Source organism: Periplaneta americana, chromosome 9 (assembly GCF_040183065.1).
Source record: "Periplaneta americana isolate PAMFEO1 chromosome 9, P.americana_PAMFEO1_priV1, whole genome shotgun sequence".
Lineage (NCBI taxonomy): Eukaryota > Metazoa > Arthropoda > Insecta > Blattodea > Blattidae > Periplaneta > Periplaneta americana.
This window is the reverse complement of record NC_091125.1, coordinates 117,489,880-117,506,956: the sequence shown is the minus strand read 5'-3', so window position 1 is coordinate 117,506,956 and position 17,077 is coordinate 117,489,880. Positions and strand designations below refer to the sequence as shown.

Sequence of the window (17,077 nt, the reverse complement as noted above, 5' to 3'; positions counted from 1 at the left end):
TGCACGACGCATAAAATATGCATAAAAATGCAACATATATGTAAAAAAAATTTATAAATTCAAAACCTGTTATAATACATTTAAATAAACGAAGTATTTCCCAGGACAGCAATATGCATTACTTGCGGTAATTCATTCGAGTTCATTTTCATTCTTTGAAATGATAAGCCGACTCCACACAGAATTTCAGTGTGTTGCTTAGCTACTAGCCGCGCTCATACACAGAGTTTAAGCTACGGTTTGGCTACGGCGATCTTCGCCGACGATCATCGCTGGCGATCTTTGCTGGGATTCTGTCCCGTTAATTTGAATGTGCATGGTTTCTTTACGACGATGAACGTCAACGAACGTCGCTGGGCTCGACGAACATCGTCGGCGTTTGCCTTGGAGGCAAAAACCTGGCGATCATCGCCGAGAAACCAATTGTAAAATTACAGTAGGTGATGAATTAAATCATTTAATAACATGTGATTTATACATCATACATATTATAATGGCGGTAAAACAGAAATCTTTCTGCAATTTCTCCACTAATGAAGACGAGATATTAATTAAGTAAACACAAATCCCTGTTCGACATGAGTAAACAATAACAAATCTATATTTTGCAACAACCAGAACTGTTAATACAATTGAGTAAAGTGATTCATAATTGAAGGACACACACGATGCGGCAGATTTAGCTACTGAAGCAAAAGTTTCAGTGTGAAATAGTAGATGAAGTGGAATTCCGAGCAAAGGAGAAAAGTGCAACAACCTCTGCCTCACATTATTATTTTTTATTTGTAACATTATTTCCTAAATGAAAAAAATAACATTGTAAAAAGAAAAATACAGTGTTTATATCATTGGTTTTTACCTTAATGCTTATCTTTCAGCTGGACTTATTGGTTTGTGAATAAATTTTGTGGGTAATTTTACAATATCTTTTCAATTGAACTTAAAACAAAATGAAATTGTTCGGGAGAAAGTCTGAAATAATCCTTAAAATTGGTGGGTTCATTTTCAAGATGTCTTAATATCAATGAATTAAAAGCCCCCTCTGTATATTTATTTATAAACATGACATTAACTACTTTAAAGATCCATACTTGTTTTTCAAGGCAAAACTTATATTATCACGTTATCATATTGTCATCCACTTATCAGCTGATCAGACATGGTCAACTATATAAAACACTTTGTGTGAGATCGTGCGAATTTGCTTGTTTTCCGCACAGAACCAATACGCGGTAAGTGTGAAATACCACATTCAGTATTCCCAACGTAACACACATAACAATTTCCCTCTTCTTACCGCTTAAGCGCGACATTCATTTTACTGCGTTAGGCTTTTAACATATTATTTTTAGAGACGTTTAACATAGTAATAATTATAAATTGGAAACTTACCACTGCAATTTCACCTAAATTGCAAAGTTAATTATTGTTTTTAAATATGTGCAAAAATTAAGTAAAGTCTACTACTCCACGAAACTTATTGCATTCCTGATACAAGTAACATTAAGGAAGCCGTGAAAAAATCAACACGATTCCAGATGCGGATGTTATTACTGCAATATGTTATATAAATAATATTGTTAAAATATTAAAATGAAAAATAAATCATTACATAACCTTACCGTTTGTTTTAAGTTCGCATTTATAGACTGGGGGGGAAAAAAAAGACAAACGTATATCACGGCCTGCTGGAATATAGTAAACACAGAAAACATTTTATAGCAACAATGTTGAAGAAAGATATTTTGGTTTTCCGAAGTTGCCGTCATTAAACAGAAACAAACATGGAGATTTCATTGCAACTAATTAGAAATTCGTCTTTCAGGTATGTAATAAACGATCTTCGCACAAAATAATGTACGTTGGACGAGCGGTATGTTTGTTTTCATGTTCTCGGAAATTAAAAAAGCTCAACTACGTTTCGCTTTTTCAATCTTTTCCTCGACCATGAAAACGTCAACATACCGCTCTTGAAACGTATATTATTATTACTATCCACCTACCAAGCTCGCCGATAAAGAAACCACTCTCTGACGATGACCGCTGGCGATTTCAATCGTCGGCGATGTTCGTTCGACGAAGATCGTCGTAGCCAAACCGTAGCTTAACTAGTCATCAAAGGCTGCCGACGATTTTCATCATTTTGTAATTCTGTTTCCCATGATTTTTATTTATTTTATTGGGTTATTTTACGACGCTGTATCAACATCTAGGTTATTTAGCGTCTGAATGATATGAAGGTGATAATGCCGGTGAAATGAGTCCGGGGTCCAGCACCGAAAGTTACCCAGCATTTGCTCGTATTGGGTTGAGGGAAAACCCCGGAAAAAACCTCAACCAGGTAACTTGCCCCGATCGGGATTCGAACCCGGGCCACCTGGTTTCGCAGCCAGACGCGCTGACCGTTACTCCACAGGTGTGGACTTCCCATGGTCTCCAACAGCATCTTTTGTCTTTATATTTTTGCCAAACTCCTTATATCATTGTAGTAATGAATAGTGTCTGTGTGCGTAATGCTAATTTCCTTCATCCGCTTGCCGAAGAAGTCCTGTTCACAGGGGCCAATATTAAAAGAGAAAACACAAAATGTGTTGTTCTTTTGAGAATCCCTGTGGACAGTTTCCCAGAGGCAGCACCTTTGTCTTGTACTACACACTTCTAGATTATTTGTGATCATTTTGTGATCTTATAGTCTAGATACATTAAAAGGATAGAATGACGTTATCAACTTCAGATCACAGCATAGTTCCGAAGCTTTCAGCAAGAGATTTTGAAATCAGTAAGACCCTGTATTAAAAATTGAAGTTAAAGACGACATTTCGTACGCAGGAAGACCTTTGCATAACAAGTATGACGAATTTTGTTTTCTCACAAAACTTGAAAATAAACACTACGCAAAATGTACATTATGTTGGCTCGATAATTAAAACCAGACCAATACAGCATTAAGTACACAGAAGAGTAAATAACATTAAATTACTTTCATGAATATAATTTATTATGTCGTGTAAAAAAATCATGTAAAATTTTACTTTTCCTACGTCAGGTATATTACGTGTAATGTATACGTAAAATATGTATCCTGTAATTTACGTGGCCAACCCTGCCAGCACATCACCTTACGTATAAGTAGTGGCATCACATCTTACCAGCTACTCAACCTGAATATACCACATTAAAAGAAAATTATCGTATGTCATGAATATTCTAAATATAATGAAGTTGGATTAGCTAAAAACTCAGGATTCAAGAGTTTTTAGCTAGCCTAACATCATTATGTTCAGAATATCTACTGATTTCACACCATCAACGCGTCCATTTTTACACCTGCATGGATGACAAAGTGTAGTTTGAGATTTCTCGTTCTTATGATAGCTGGGTTCTGATCAAATTCATGACATGAAGTCTGATTATTTATGCAATTTTTTGGGTTAATGATTGCGTCAACTACATGTAGTTACTATACGGTTATCTACAGTCGGTGGAATTGGTGAGAGCGAGATGGTACTCGTATTTGGAAGTGAGGATTCGAAAACCTCGAAGAAACCCACTCAGGACTGCGCCTCGGTTCGATTCTCGGTTGCAGTGTTTACTTGGTTTTTTTCCGATGTTTTCTCCAACTGTATGGTGTACGTTAAGTAACCCCAAGTAGGGAATCAGGAAATCAGTCCACTCTAGATTAGAACCAACCGCAGCCTCTAAACACGAGCTGTCCTTGAACTACGCCATTGGCTGACACTATACTGCACTATTCATGTTGCAACTTGGTGAACCCATCAATTTTTACTTTCTCTATAGTAGCAGTGGAGAAAGCGGCTCTTTATCTTGACCTTTTCAGCTATTAGTTGCTGATCAGTTAAAAAATACAGTTAACGTGAAAGGCATATTTTCACTGAGTAGGCCTCTAAAAATATGTTTACCCTAACTATCGATATTATCTGAAAATGTTTAAACTATTCTGTAACGGAATCCTATATTGACAATAACTCATGCAATAATTTGTACAAATTAAGGGACTTTAGTACTGAGTTTTAAAATTTTTACAATTTTAACCCGATTTATTTCATTTTCTAAGTGTTCGTCAGATGAATTAAGAACAAGGGGTGTGAAAATTGTAAGCTCAATCGGACTGCTAGTTTCGAAGTTAATTTTATTTTAATTATGCAAAATAGTGATGTAATCAAAATGTTCCATGCGCAATACATTCAAATATAGCATTTTCATATATATTTTTTTTTTCGTATGGACCCAGACTCACGCGCAATATTTTAATATTGAGAAAATTCATTAAATCTAGTTTAGTATAATTTAGGCACAATAATTTTTTGAAAATCAGACTTTTATTTATTAATATTTTTTATTTACATAATAATTTTTAACTCCCAATTTTTAAGATAAATAAAATGTCTCAACGTTAGATCTTAGATAATACATGCGTGGACATTACGAATATTTTCATCGTTTGATGAAACCTGCATGGACATGGAGCATTTTGAACATCAAAAATGTTGTTTCGAGAAAAATGCAAATTTGTGAAAAGAGATACAATACTGACATACCGAGCAGGCCTATATGAAAATCGCTCATGAAGCTACAAGAAGACGTAGAGGAAAAAAACTGCTTACTACCAAATTTCAAAGTTTCCGAGGAATATTTTCGTACAAAAATGAGAAACATGATATTTTGGACATTTTTTAAAACTCAGTTCTAGTGTCCCTTAAGCCAATTTGATATTTAAAACTTTAATAACTGTTTACCCCTGACTAGTCTCAGCAGAAATTAATGGTAAAGATTGTTTAATTAATTAATGAAGAATCTCATGTTTATGGATATATAAATGCTGAAATAAAGCAAGAGAAGTACAGTAGTAGTAACCGCACGGAATACGCGCTAAACGCCAGGGGAAAAATATTTTGATGCCAATATACAAAGTACAGATACGGAATTAAAATTTGGAGCGAGATATGATGGGAGTCCACTTGTATATAGCCAAAAACATTCACACGACTGTCCGCAAGTAGCATGATTTTATACAGGAGCTTTTGTTTACTACACATGCTCAGTGTGTTGTAAGCGAAACTTATAGCTACAACAAAAGAAATCCAAATTTTATTTCCATATCTGTACAATACCAAAGGTTCCTAATTCATAGTATAGGAGCAAATTATTACATTCATCTTTCAGAATTTGGCTACTTTCAGGTAAATTCTGAGAGCTAATATTCTCCAGAGTGTGACCTGTGACTTCACGATCTCTATCAGGCATAATGCATGAAAATTGTTGGAATACCAGACATGTGAAAGATTGTGTATATTTTATCTTTTTCGATGAAAGATTATAAAGAAGATAAATACGGGGTGGAATTCGCGACGTAATACGACACATTGATTATAAATAGGAGTACTAGGTTAAATACTTAGCTTAACGTATTTTATAGTGAGTACACTAATAAAATCACAAATCAAAACTGCGTTAAAGGACCTAATTGTGTGAGAATGCTATCATCTCTATGTTAATGTGACAAAATACCTTCTTATAAAGTTATAGAGTTAAATTAACAAGTTTACATTTATGTAGGATTCCCGTAAATGAAGCTTAGATTTAAGAACTATCTTATAACTAACTGTAGATATCTACGCCCTCTACGTACAGAAAGATTTGCATAATTAAATTATTAAGCTATGCTAAGCTCACAACTACAAAACTACTACTATTATCAGATTCGTGTCACAGCTGCGTCGTCTAAGGCGACATGTCTTGGACTAATTAGTAGTACGGAATATGCGCTGAGTTTTCATAGGGAAAGGAATTTACTCATGATATTTCGACCAGTATATGGGACTGGTGCCCACCCATATACCGTGATTAATTTGGAAAGCTACAATGAGTAGAAGCTGAAGCTAATCCTACTTTACTCCCGTACTGGCTGTATAATCGTTCGCCTTTGCTGAGTCATGTGGAACTGAGGTCAGCAGTCTGCTGGTCGGTCTTGGCTCTTCAGAGACCGTCGCGCAACGGATTATTATTATTATTATTATTATTATTATTATTATTATTATTATTATTGAAGGTAAAACTGAATGAGGTAGAAACAAATAGTAAAAATAAAAACATTACAGATTTATATAAGGACATAAAGGAATTTAAGAATGGATATCAGGCAAGGGTAAACGTGATCAAGGATGAGAATGATGACTTGCTTGCAGACTCTCATTCAATCCTGAACAGATGGAAAAACTATTTTGGGCAACTACTAAATATACACAGGCCAAATAGAAATGTTCGGGACGAAATTGAAATACAAACTGCTGAGCCATTTATGCCCGAACCCACACTTTCTGAAGTCGAAATTGCGATAGAAAATCTGAAAAATTATAAGTCTCCAGGTATTTATCAAATTCCAGCAGAATTAATGCAAGAGGGTGGAAGCGCATTATCTAACGAAATTTATAAGCTTGTACTTGCTATTTGGGAAAAGGAAATTGTACTAGAACAATGGAAGGAGTCCATAATCGTACCTATCTTTAAGAAGGGGGACAAGACTAACTGTAGTAACTTTCGAGGAATATCACTTTTGTTGAAGTCGTACAAAATTTTGTCCAATATTCTTTTGAGAAGATTAACTCCATATGTAGATGAAATTATTGGGGATCATCAGTGTTGTTTTAGGCGTAATAGATCAACTATTGATCAGATATTTTGTATTCGACAGATAATGGAGAAAAAATGGGAGTATAAGGGTACAGTGCATCAGTTATTTATAGATTTCAAAAATGCATATGACTCGGTTAAGAGAGAAGTTTTATATGATATTCTTATTGAATTTGGTATTCCCAAGAAACCAGTTCGATTAATTAAAATGTGTCAGTAAAACGTACAGCAGAGTTCGTATAGGTCAGTTTCTGTCAGATGCGTTTCCAATTCACTGTGGGCTAAAGCAAGGAGATGCACTATCACCTTTACTTTTTAACTTTGCTCCATTAGGAAAGTACAGGATAACCGACAGGGTTTGGAATTGAAGGGATTACATCAGCTTCTTGTCTATGCGGATGACGTGAATATGTTAGGAGAAAATCCACAAACGATTAGGGAAAATACGGGAATTTTACTTGAAGCAAGTAAAGAGATAGGTTTGGAAGTAAATCCCGAAATGACAAAGTATATGATTATGTCTCGTGACCAGAATATTGTACGAAATGGAAATATAAAAATTGGAAATTTTTTCCTTTGAAGAGATGGAAAAATTCAAATACCTGGTAGCAACAGTAACAAATATAAATGATACTCAGGAGGAAATTAAACACAGAATTAATATGGGAAATGCCTGTTATTATTCGGTTGAGAAGCTTTTATATCCAGTCTGCTGAAAAAAAATCTGAAAGTTAGAGTTTATAAAACAGTTATATTACCGGTTGTTCTTTACGTTTGTGAAACTTAGACTCTCACTTTCACAGAGGAACATAGGTTAAGGGTTTTTGAGAATAAGGTGCTTAGGAAAATATTTGGGGCTAAGAGGGATGAAGTTACAGGAGAATGGAGAAAGTTACACAACACAGAACTGCACGCATTGTATTCTTCACCTGACACAATTAGGAATATTAAATCCAGACGTTTGAGATGGGCAGGGCATGTAGCACGTATGTGCGAATCCAGAAATGCATATAGAGTGTTAGTTGGGAGGCCGGAGGGAAAAAGACCTTTGGTGAGGCCGAGACGTAGATGGGAAGATAATATTAAAATGGATTTGAGGGAGGTGGGATATGATGATAGAGACTGGATTAATCTTGCTCAAGAAGGGACCAATGGCGGGCTTATGTGAGAGCGGCAATGAACCTTCGGGTTCCTTAATAGCCAGTAAGTAAGTATTATTATTATTATTATTATTATTATTATTATTATTATTATTATTATTATTTCTACATTAATTACTACTACCATCAGTGTGAAATTGTACCAAATGAATTATTCTCTTCAACACGTTTATACAGAATCTGTTAATGCAATAATTGAAGACCTCCCTCGAATAAAGGTGTAACCAACAAATTTATAATAGCCTACTTGTTTCAGGAGAAAAGAAATTAATTTCAGAGGCATATATCTAGGCTTAAGGTACTTAACATTCCCAGAATGAATAACGAGAAATCTAAAATTAAACTATAAGAATGCCTACGTTCCTATACAAAAGGTATACATATAATGAAAGAAGTCGCTAAACATTACCTGAAGCTCTGATTTAAGGACAAGGTAATCTAACGAAGGAATATATACAAGGTTATAGGCCTACAAAGAATAATGTCAACTGGGTATGCATCAGTTCATAATATGATAACAAACGTAGCTATAACCAAAGTGGATAATCTGTTTCCTCGTTCTGTAACAGGTTATGTCATGTTAAGTTAGGTTAGGTTAGGAAGTTCTTAACAAAGAAAAAGTCTCGCATTATCGTTGAAATCTAAGTCGTATTAATTCCAAGAATATTAAGTGCTGTTTCATGCTTCCTTTCAAATACCGTATTCCTAATGATGTCTACAACCTATTATCACTAACTTACTGTGTTTCTTTAAATGAACTAGATTTTTTACTTGGTTATTTAACGATGCTATATCAACTAGCCTACTAGGTTATTAAGCGGCGATGGGATTGGTGATAGTGAGATGGTATTTGGCGAGATAAGGCAGAGGTTCGCCATAGATTACCTGACATTCGCCTTACGGTTGTGAAAAACCTGAGAAAAAACCCAACCAGGTAATCAGCCCAAGCCGGAATCGAACCCACGGATCGGCAGGCAAGCGCCTATATTTACTAGCAGAATCATTTGATTAATCAAGGATACAAGTTTGTTCAGCTATTGAATGCATCCATTTATTGTTATAAACGAATGCTTCAAAATTACTTTTTCCACCGAAGTCACATATTTCATTAATTTGATGTTACACCCTTTTCGAGGGAGGTCTTCTATTCTATCTCTGGTGTCAAAATTCATCTAATTTATTCATATAAAATAATGTATGTGATGACTGGAAGTGCAATCAGTTGAAAAATTAGATGTGATTAGATTAGATCTTGTCGTTTTTCTTATTATTCTTCTTTAGCATAAAACTCTCAGAGTTTGGCCACTGTTCTTTGACAACTGATGCCCAATGTCCTCTACTCTGGATATTGTTCTCCACCTTCTGACTCCACTTTTTCTGATGTCACCTCTACATCAACCTACCACCTTATTCTGGGTCTCCCTCTCCTTATCTGACCCTTGGGTTTTAACCTGGAACACTCTTTTGTCAGTTCTTTCTTCTGATATTCTTATCAAGTGCCCTAGCCATTTCAGTCTCCGAGTTTTAATTGTGATGAGAATATCAGCTGAACTGTACAACCTGCACAATTCCAAGTTCGCCTTATCCTCCATTCACCACTGTCCCGAATATGATCATATATTTTTCTTTCCCAGGTTCTGAGCATTTCTGTAAATGATGTGAAAAGTTCATCTCGCAATCACATCATACACCTCACAAACCTATCTACTATCTCAATTGAATACAGAGCCTAAGCAAATGGTAAATTTACCTTCTATATAAAGCTAAAATTAAGAGGAGACAAAGAGGAAGGCAGGAAATAGGAAAGACTGGAGAATGTTGGGTTTGCATTGAAAGACCTGCCCTTGGGCAGAACACTATGAATGAATGTAAGCTAAAATCTATGCGTCTCAAATTACTGAACCTGATCATAGCTTATACAGCTAGCGATTTCTTACTAAGAGAAATCAAGAAGCTCTCACCAGCAGTGATATATTGTTGCCGTTTAGTCAACTGTCCATAGATAAATTTGAAGCTCATAACTGACACCAATAAGGCATCACTCAGGAGATAATGGGGGTAGGTATATTATTATCATATTAATTTGTTTTGGACAAAGCGATTGTGTGGTAGGTTGTTGAGATCATACAGCGAATCTCAAGCGATTTTAAAAATGAAAATGACGGAAGAAACAAAATATTCAATCCTGCTCAATGTTATAGCCTACTACTGGTACCTGTTGGGAATCAATTCTTGGCATCTATGTCACTTTGTTATCTAGGCCTGGGATGTCAAAGCGCCTACCCTGCGTGCTCTCAAGAACCTGTGTAACATTTCCCTAAGAGCGATGATTGTACTTTATCTTGCTGAAAAGTGAATCTTGTTGGAGTTGTATTACTTGCAGTACGAGCATGTAATCAGGCGCTTTGACATCCCTGATCTAGGCTACATTGAAATATTTTCATATTACTCAAGACACATAGCTATTGAGAGAACTCGTCTCGTTATTGTTAACACTTCTACTTAAATCTGCTTACAAAGAAAACTTCATTCTTTGCCTCTGAATTAGAATACATATTTACTTCATGCATTAAATTAAAGTGGACACTAAGCAATATGGTTCAGTGTATGGCAGTGAAATTTGGACCTTCCAGAAAGAGAACTTTGCAAGATCATCATCATCATCATCATCCTTCACGAATTAGGCCTCTGTAGACCTGTTTCGGCCCCATCTAGCAGTCTTCTTAACGGTCTTCCTGGTCGACGATGTCCTCTAGGTTTATATTGCATCATAATTTTTGGGATTCTTGAATTTTCCATTCTTCTTACATGATCTAGCCAATTGAATTTGTATCTGGTGATTTTTTCTTCTACTGACTCTACTTCTAATTGTTCTAAAATTTCTTCATTCCTTTTTCGGTCTAAAAGAGTATATCCTGCTGTTCTTCTGAAAAATTTCATTTCCGTTGCTTTGATTCTGTTCATGTCTTTTTTCTTTAATGTCCAAATCTCGCTTCCGTATAGAAGGGTGGGTAATGCTAGTGTATTATATATTTTTATTCTTGTAGATTTTTGTACTAATTTAGCTTTTAATATATTGTTTATTATCCCTAGAATTTGTGTAAATTTGGTAATTTTCTTGTTCACATCTTTTTCATTTTGATAAGATATTTCACAACCCAGATAATTGAAATTTTGCACTTTGCAAGATTAAATATTAAATATAGCAGAGATAAGATTATTTAAATGAACAGCTGGGTAGCTTTTGATCACGAAATAAAGGACGAGAAATATTACCTGAAGTAGAAATAATCTACTGGGTATTCTCGACAAAATCAATTACTGGTAATAGAAGATCAAGTTAATGCATGTCACAAGCCTGTAAGATACAGATTCTGTCTGAAAATGTTTGATTTCTGGCTGAGGAAGCAAAATCTTCAAAACCTTTGACAGATGATATTTGTTCGCACCTGGTCTAACACTCCTAAATAATAAAAATAAAGGTGACAGACCTATGATGGTGATGGTGATGGTGGTGGTGATGATGATTATACAGCTATATAGCCTATCGTAGCTATGATCATTATGTTGGCAGAGAATTTTTAGAAATAGAAGCCACATTAATAAAGAAAACATGTCATTGTCACCTTGTAGGGGGGCCTACATGAAAAGTATCTAGGCTTAACAGTACGTAACATTCCCAGAATGAATAACGAGAAACCTAAAATCAAACTCTAAGAATGCCTACGTTCATATACAAAAGGTATACATACAATGAAAGAAGTCGCTAAACATTACCTGAAGCTCTGATTTAAGGTAAGATAATCTAACAAAGGAAAATATGCAAGGTTATAGGCCTACAAAGAGTAATGTCAACTGGGTATGCAACAGTTCACAATATGATCACAAACGTAGTTATAACCAACGTGAATAATCTGTTTCCTCGTTCTGTAACAAGAGGTTGTTTTGTTAGATCAGGTTAGGTTAGGTTAGGTTAGGAAGTTCTTAACAAAAAAAAAAAAAGTCTCGCATTATGGTTGAAATCTAAGTCATATTAATTCCAAGAATATTAAGTTAGATGCTGTTTCAAGCATTACGCTTCCTTTCAAATATCGTGCTCCTAATGATGTCTACAACCTGTTATCACTAACTTACTGTGTTTCTTTAAATGAATTAGATTTTTTTACTTGGTTATTTAACGACGCTATATCAACTAGCCTACTAGGTTATTAAGCAGCGATGGGATTGGTGATAGCGAGATGGTATTTGGCGAGATGAGGGCGAGGTTCGCCATAGATTACCTGACATTCACCTTATGGTTGTGAAAAATCTCGGAAAAAACCCAACCAGGTAATCAGCCCAAGCTGGGATCGAACCCACGGATCGGCAGGCAAGCATCTTAGCCAGGGGGCTAAATGAGTTTGATTAAATTTTAGGTCTAGGCTTACCACATATAAAGTAATAAGCCTACTTATTTGTAAGCTCCTCTCCACAAATATCTTTAGAACACATAAATACAAGTTTAAATATTTCATGAATATTGTCAAATTGCATGCTTCTTCACGTTCTACCAATTATCTCCGCATGGTTCTCTACTTGTTGGATTGTTATTCAGTCTTCCAATATTTTATCCAGCATAGACAGACTATGCTGTTTCAATGCATTGTCACAGCCTTCTTCACCTCTCAATACCGCGTAAGTACATATGTCGTTATTGCTTTATTGATTTATTTATTTTTGGTCCAGGGGACATATCTTTTTTATATAGGCCTGGACTTTTTATTTATCTACTCTTGTCCTCAATAAAAATACGTGTTTTAATTATTTATTTGCACAGTCTTTGTACTTAAGCGGTATTCTGAAGTAGTTAACGAATATTTCATAATCTTTCATTTACAATTTTATCAATACTAAGAGATGACAATTTTCAAATGAATCAAGGTAGCTCCACAAGCTCAAACTTCTATAAAATAGTAGAATGAATAAAAAAATTCATTTATCACAGTTCTAAGTAGAAATATAGGCCTACAGTACCTTATATGTACACTTTTGTCTCATTTAGTTCAAATGTCTTACATAGTCTACAAAGACATCAACATTCCACAAAGACAAATGGGAAAGAAAATGGGTAGGTAGGCCCTATTCCTTAAATATCATTGCAAAGTAGCTAATTAAATTTTGAGGTAAAATTCAAACTTATAAATCTCTCTTAAACAAATAGAGAATGTGAGCACTCTAACCAAGGCCTTATATTTGAAAGTAAAAGATGCTTACAATTGAACAATTTTTTGCAAATAGAAATAGTTCCTACTTAAGATTCTGAATATAACTAACAAGTTTACAATATAATCAATGCAATAACACACAAACAGTGTTATGCGTCTTATTAGAAATCAAATTTTAGATTGCATATATGTCAGTTGCATTGCATCCTAATATAACTCTTTAGATGACATTGTAGCTTAACTTTTAAATGTCAACGAATATAATACTTTAAAATTTTGTTTTCTATGCACTAAAGTACTAACCTGCAGGGGCGCAATTAAAATATTTTATACGCACTGCCGCCTTAAAGAATCAACGACACTTTACACTAATTGAAATGTATTGCACTAAACGTATGAAAAGTTACTGCACATTACCTCATCCCACTTGATGAACTTCTCCCCATCCTGCATACACTTGGGTACCTCCACAGGCTTCAGCTGTACCACATGAGCGGTATTCTTTGTGCCAGCCATGCTTAGACCAAGCACACACTGGGGGGGAAGCTGCGGGCTTACTGCCACATTATAACCAGAAAAACACTTCTAATATTCTTCCTCTTCAGACCACATTATGAATCAAGTTCGGAGGATAAGTGTATCCTGAAAAACCAAGCTAGACAGCGGTCTGCACATAGGCCTACGTTTTTAGCTCATTTCGAACGCAACAAGGAATACGAAACTTCGCGTACTGTAACATATCTGAACAGTGCATCTACATTAACCGCAACAGATGAATTAAACTGCCCACCTACGGGTTGAAAACCCTGATTCAAACGTCAAACAAGAATGACACTCACTTCCAAATATTTAGGAAAACATCTGCCCCTTCCACCAATCACCGTGAACGGAAGCAGTGTAGACGATTCCAATTCACATCCGGCAACCATTGATGTAAGAGAAACGAAATGAAAGAATACACTTATTTCAAAACCATATTTCTCATAGTTTCATTTACTATAAAAATCTGAAATATATTGCAATAAAATATTTGCAGCCACATTTCTCAGAAATATTCTTACATAATCGAATTAGAAGCTAATAAAGAAATTCTCAATTATTTCACTCAAGGCTCCATTTATGGCGGCAAATTTGAATTACGTCATAAATGTCAGAATGTGTTCAAAAGGAAAACTACTATTCTGAGTTTACTTGTATTTCTTCGTAGCTTATCAATGTCATAATTTTTATGGCAGATGATGATAATCACATATTATCCAGAAATATCACAATGAAACCATTATAAAATGACCAAACCTGAGAATTATTGTGGTGATAATAATAATAAAATCTTCGTATTCTTGTCCATTCAAACAGGGATTGTGAATCAGATACACACAAGCCACTTTGTTATGTGGCCAGCAAGGTGCCAGACTATTTGAAAAATTATAAAACGTTAAAGTATCTTCTATCCCCATTCCTTATTGGAAATCGGACCACAGCAAAATGAGTCCAGAATCCGACACCGAAAGTTACCCAGCATCTCCTCTTAATGGGGGGGGGGGGGGGAATGTAATCAAAATTGTCCCAACCAGGATATGAACCTGGGCCAGCTAGTTTCATGGTCAGACATGCTGTTACTACACAGTTATGGATCCATTATTATTATACCGGTACAGGTTTTAAATGTGAATACATCTTTCTGTGCCAATTATTTATGCAGTTGATATTATCTTTCTCTTATTTTCATTTTCCCAATCACCATCCTGTAATCCTCTCGCTTCCATCCTGTTAACACACTCCAGCCATGTTTTCTTATGTCTTCCTTTTCTTTTCACTTGGGACCCATTTTCAAATCCTCTTTGGTAACCTATTTGCAACCATCCTATTCACATGTCCCAACTCCAAACCATTGTAATTGTTTTTGTTTACACAAACTATTACAATAGAATTTTTAAAGTCTATCTTTTCTCTTATTGTATCAATTCTAATTCTGTTTAATTTAGAGCATCATACTGACATTATTTTACTAACTTTTAACGTAAATATGCACAAAAGTGCAAAGAACATAATTTTTTGCAGTAAAATCTTTTACGTAAGAAACAAAATGTAGGCAACATTCTGAATTTTAGCCATGCTTAGCTCGAACTCGGAGAAATTTGGTACAAGAAATGTGAGGAACACAACTTGTACATAATGATTAGCAATTATTTCTTGTGCCCAATTATGCAGTATTTCTAAAAAATTACATTATACATTTGTGCAGTGAATACCAGTAGTGAATAAAATATGTAGCCTACTCCAGCATTATAAACAGTCTTTATCACTAATGAAAATCTTGCATAATGTGCCACATTTTTGTACCAGTGCCATAAAATATTACATACTAACTAAAACGTCTTGACTTCTATTATGATGGCCTAACTTACGCCATAATATTTAATACATCATTGTTGTCATAGCAACCCCTTTCTTCATAGACCATGATATAACACACTATGTGATCAAAAGTGTCTGAACACTCCGCAAAACGTGTTTTTATCACAGAAGGCGACACAGTAGTCATCAGACATCAGACAGCGCGAGACAGCAGAATGGGACTATCTGAGGAACTCACAGACTTTCAACATGGCCAGGTGGTACTTGTGTAAGAAGTATGTGCGCAAGATTTTCACTCTCCTAAGTATCCCTAGGTCCACTGCTAGTGATATTATACTGAAATGGAAACGTGAAGGGATGTGTACAACCCAAAAACATGCAGGCCGATCATCCAGGACTTCCAAAGACCGTCAAGTGTTGAACAGAGTCGTACAGCAAAATCGTCAATCATCCACTGCCATCATGACACAGGAATTCCGAACTACATCAGGATCTTCATCAAGAACTATGACTGTTCGGCGCGAGGTGCGTAAACTTGGTTCTCATGGCCGAGCAGTTGCCCATATCCACACATCACACAGGAAATTGTCAAACACCATCTCACATGATGTAAGGAGCATCGAAATTGGATCCTAGAAGAGTGAAAAACCATTGTATGGAGAGATGAATCACGGTATACAATGTGGCGATCCAATGGTAGGATATGGGTGTCGTGAATGCCTGGTGAATGACATCTACCAGCCTTTATAGCGCAAACTGTGAAATTGGGGGGTGGTGGGGTTTCAGTGTTGTCATGTTTCTCCTGGAATGGGCTTGGTCCCCTCGTTGTTCTATCTGGTAATGTCACGGCACAAGCTTATGTTGACATTTTAACCACTTTCATGCTGCCTACCGTCGAAGACCAGTTCAGGGATGACCATTGTCTCTTTCAACTCAACCGAGCACCCGTCCATATTGTAGGGCTTGTCGGGGAATGGTTTGACGACAACAACGTCGCACTAATGGACTTTCTGCGCAGAGTCCTGAGTTGTATCCAATAGAACATCTCTGGGACTTCTTGTCATTCACCCATATGGAGCCAGTTGTGTAGACCAATTTACTGACAGAGTCGTTGGCCAGAGTGCAATATAGGAGGCTGGTCTACGTTATACCCATAGTGAGATGAGATGATAATGGAGATTTGTTGAGATGCCACAGGTAACTGGAGCTTCCAGAGAAAATCTCTGTTTTACCAAACCTACTAGCAAACACGATAATATTTTAATCACACAGGAAAATGTAATTTACTGAAATAATAAAATATACTCTCAAAATAGGTGAGAAATGTCATTAGGGATCAGTGAGACACTGAAGAATGCTAACACAAATTCTCAGACAAATCTATCATATTTTGTAGAAGTAGACAGAGTTTTAGCGATTTCATTTTTTATTTCCAGACAAAAATTTGAATACCTTGAAAAGTTATTTGGTTAAATCTGTAAAAAAATAAGCAGTAATGCAAAAAGTAGTACATAAGATATAAATTTTTTTCTGATTTTTTTTCAGACTTTGACACAAAATATTTTTTGAAGTAATGGATATTGTTTTATATACATAGTATAGTTTATGCGCAACATACAGTGCATAAATATGTCAATTTTCAAAGATCGGAGCACTGAAGCACTTGGAACATTTTGCATATTAAAAAAAAGTTATTTTGAGAAA

At 35.5% G+C, this 17,077-nt stretch overlaps 1 protein-coding gene across 3 annotated transcripts in view; it reads right to left on the bottom strand.

Annotated features, from left to right (window-relative positions):
- Plc21C (Phospholipase C at 21C) overlaps positions 1 to 13,902 on the bottom strand; it is a 139,609-nt gene extending 125,707 nt beyond the window's left edge. For all 3 annotated transcript variants that reach the window (XR_011333990.1, XM_069835695.1, XM_069835696.1), the window contains exon 1: positions 13,433 to 13,902. Coding sequence is in view for 2 of the 3 variants with exons in the window: in XM_069835695.1 (XP_069691796.1) it covers positions 13,433 to 13,531 (99 nt within the window). In the remaining variant the exon portion in view is untranslated. The remainder of the gene's footprint in view (positions 1 to 13,432) is intronic.
- Between the last annotated feature and the right edge of the window lie 3,175 nt (positions 13,903 to 17,077).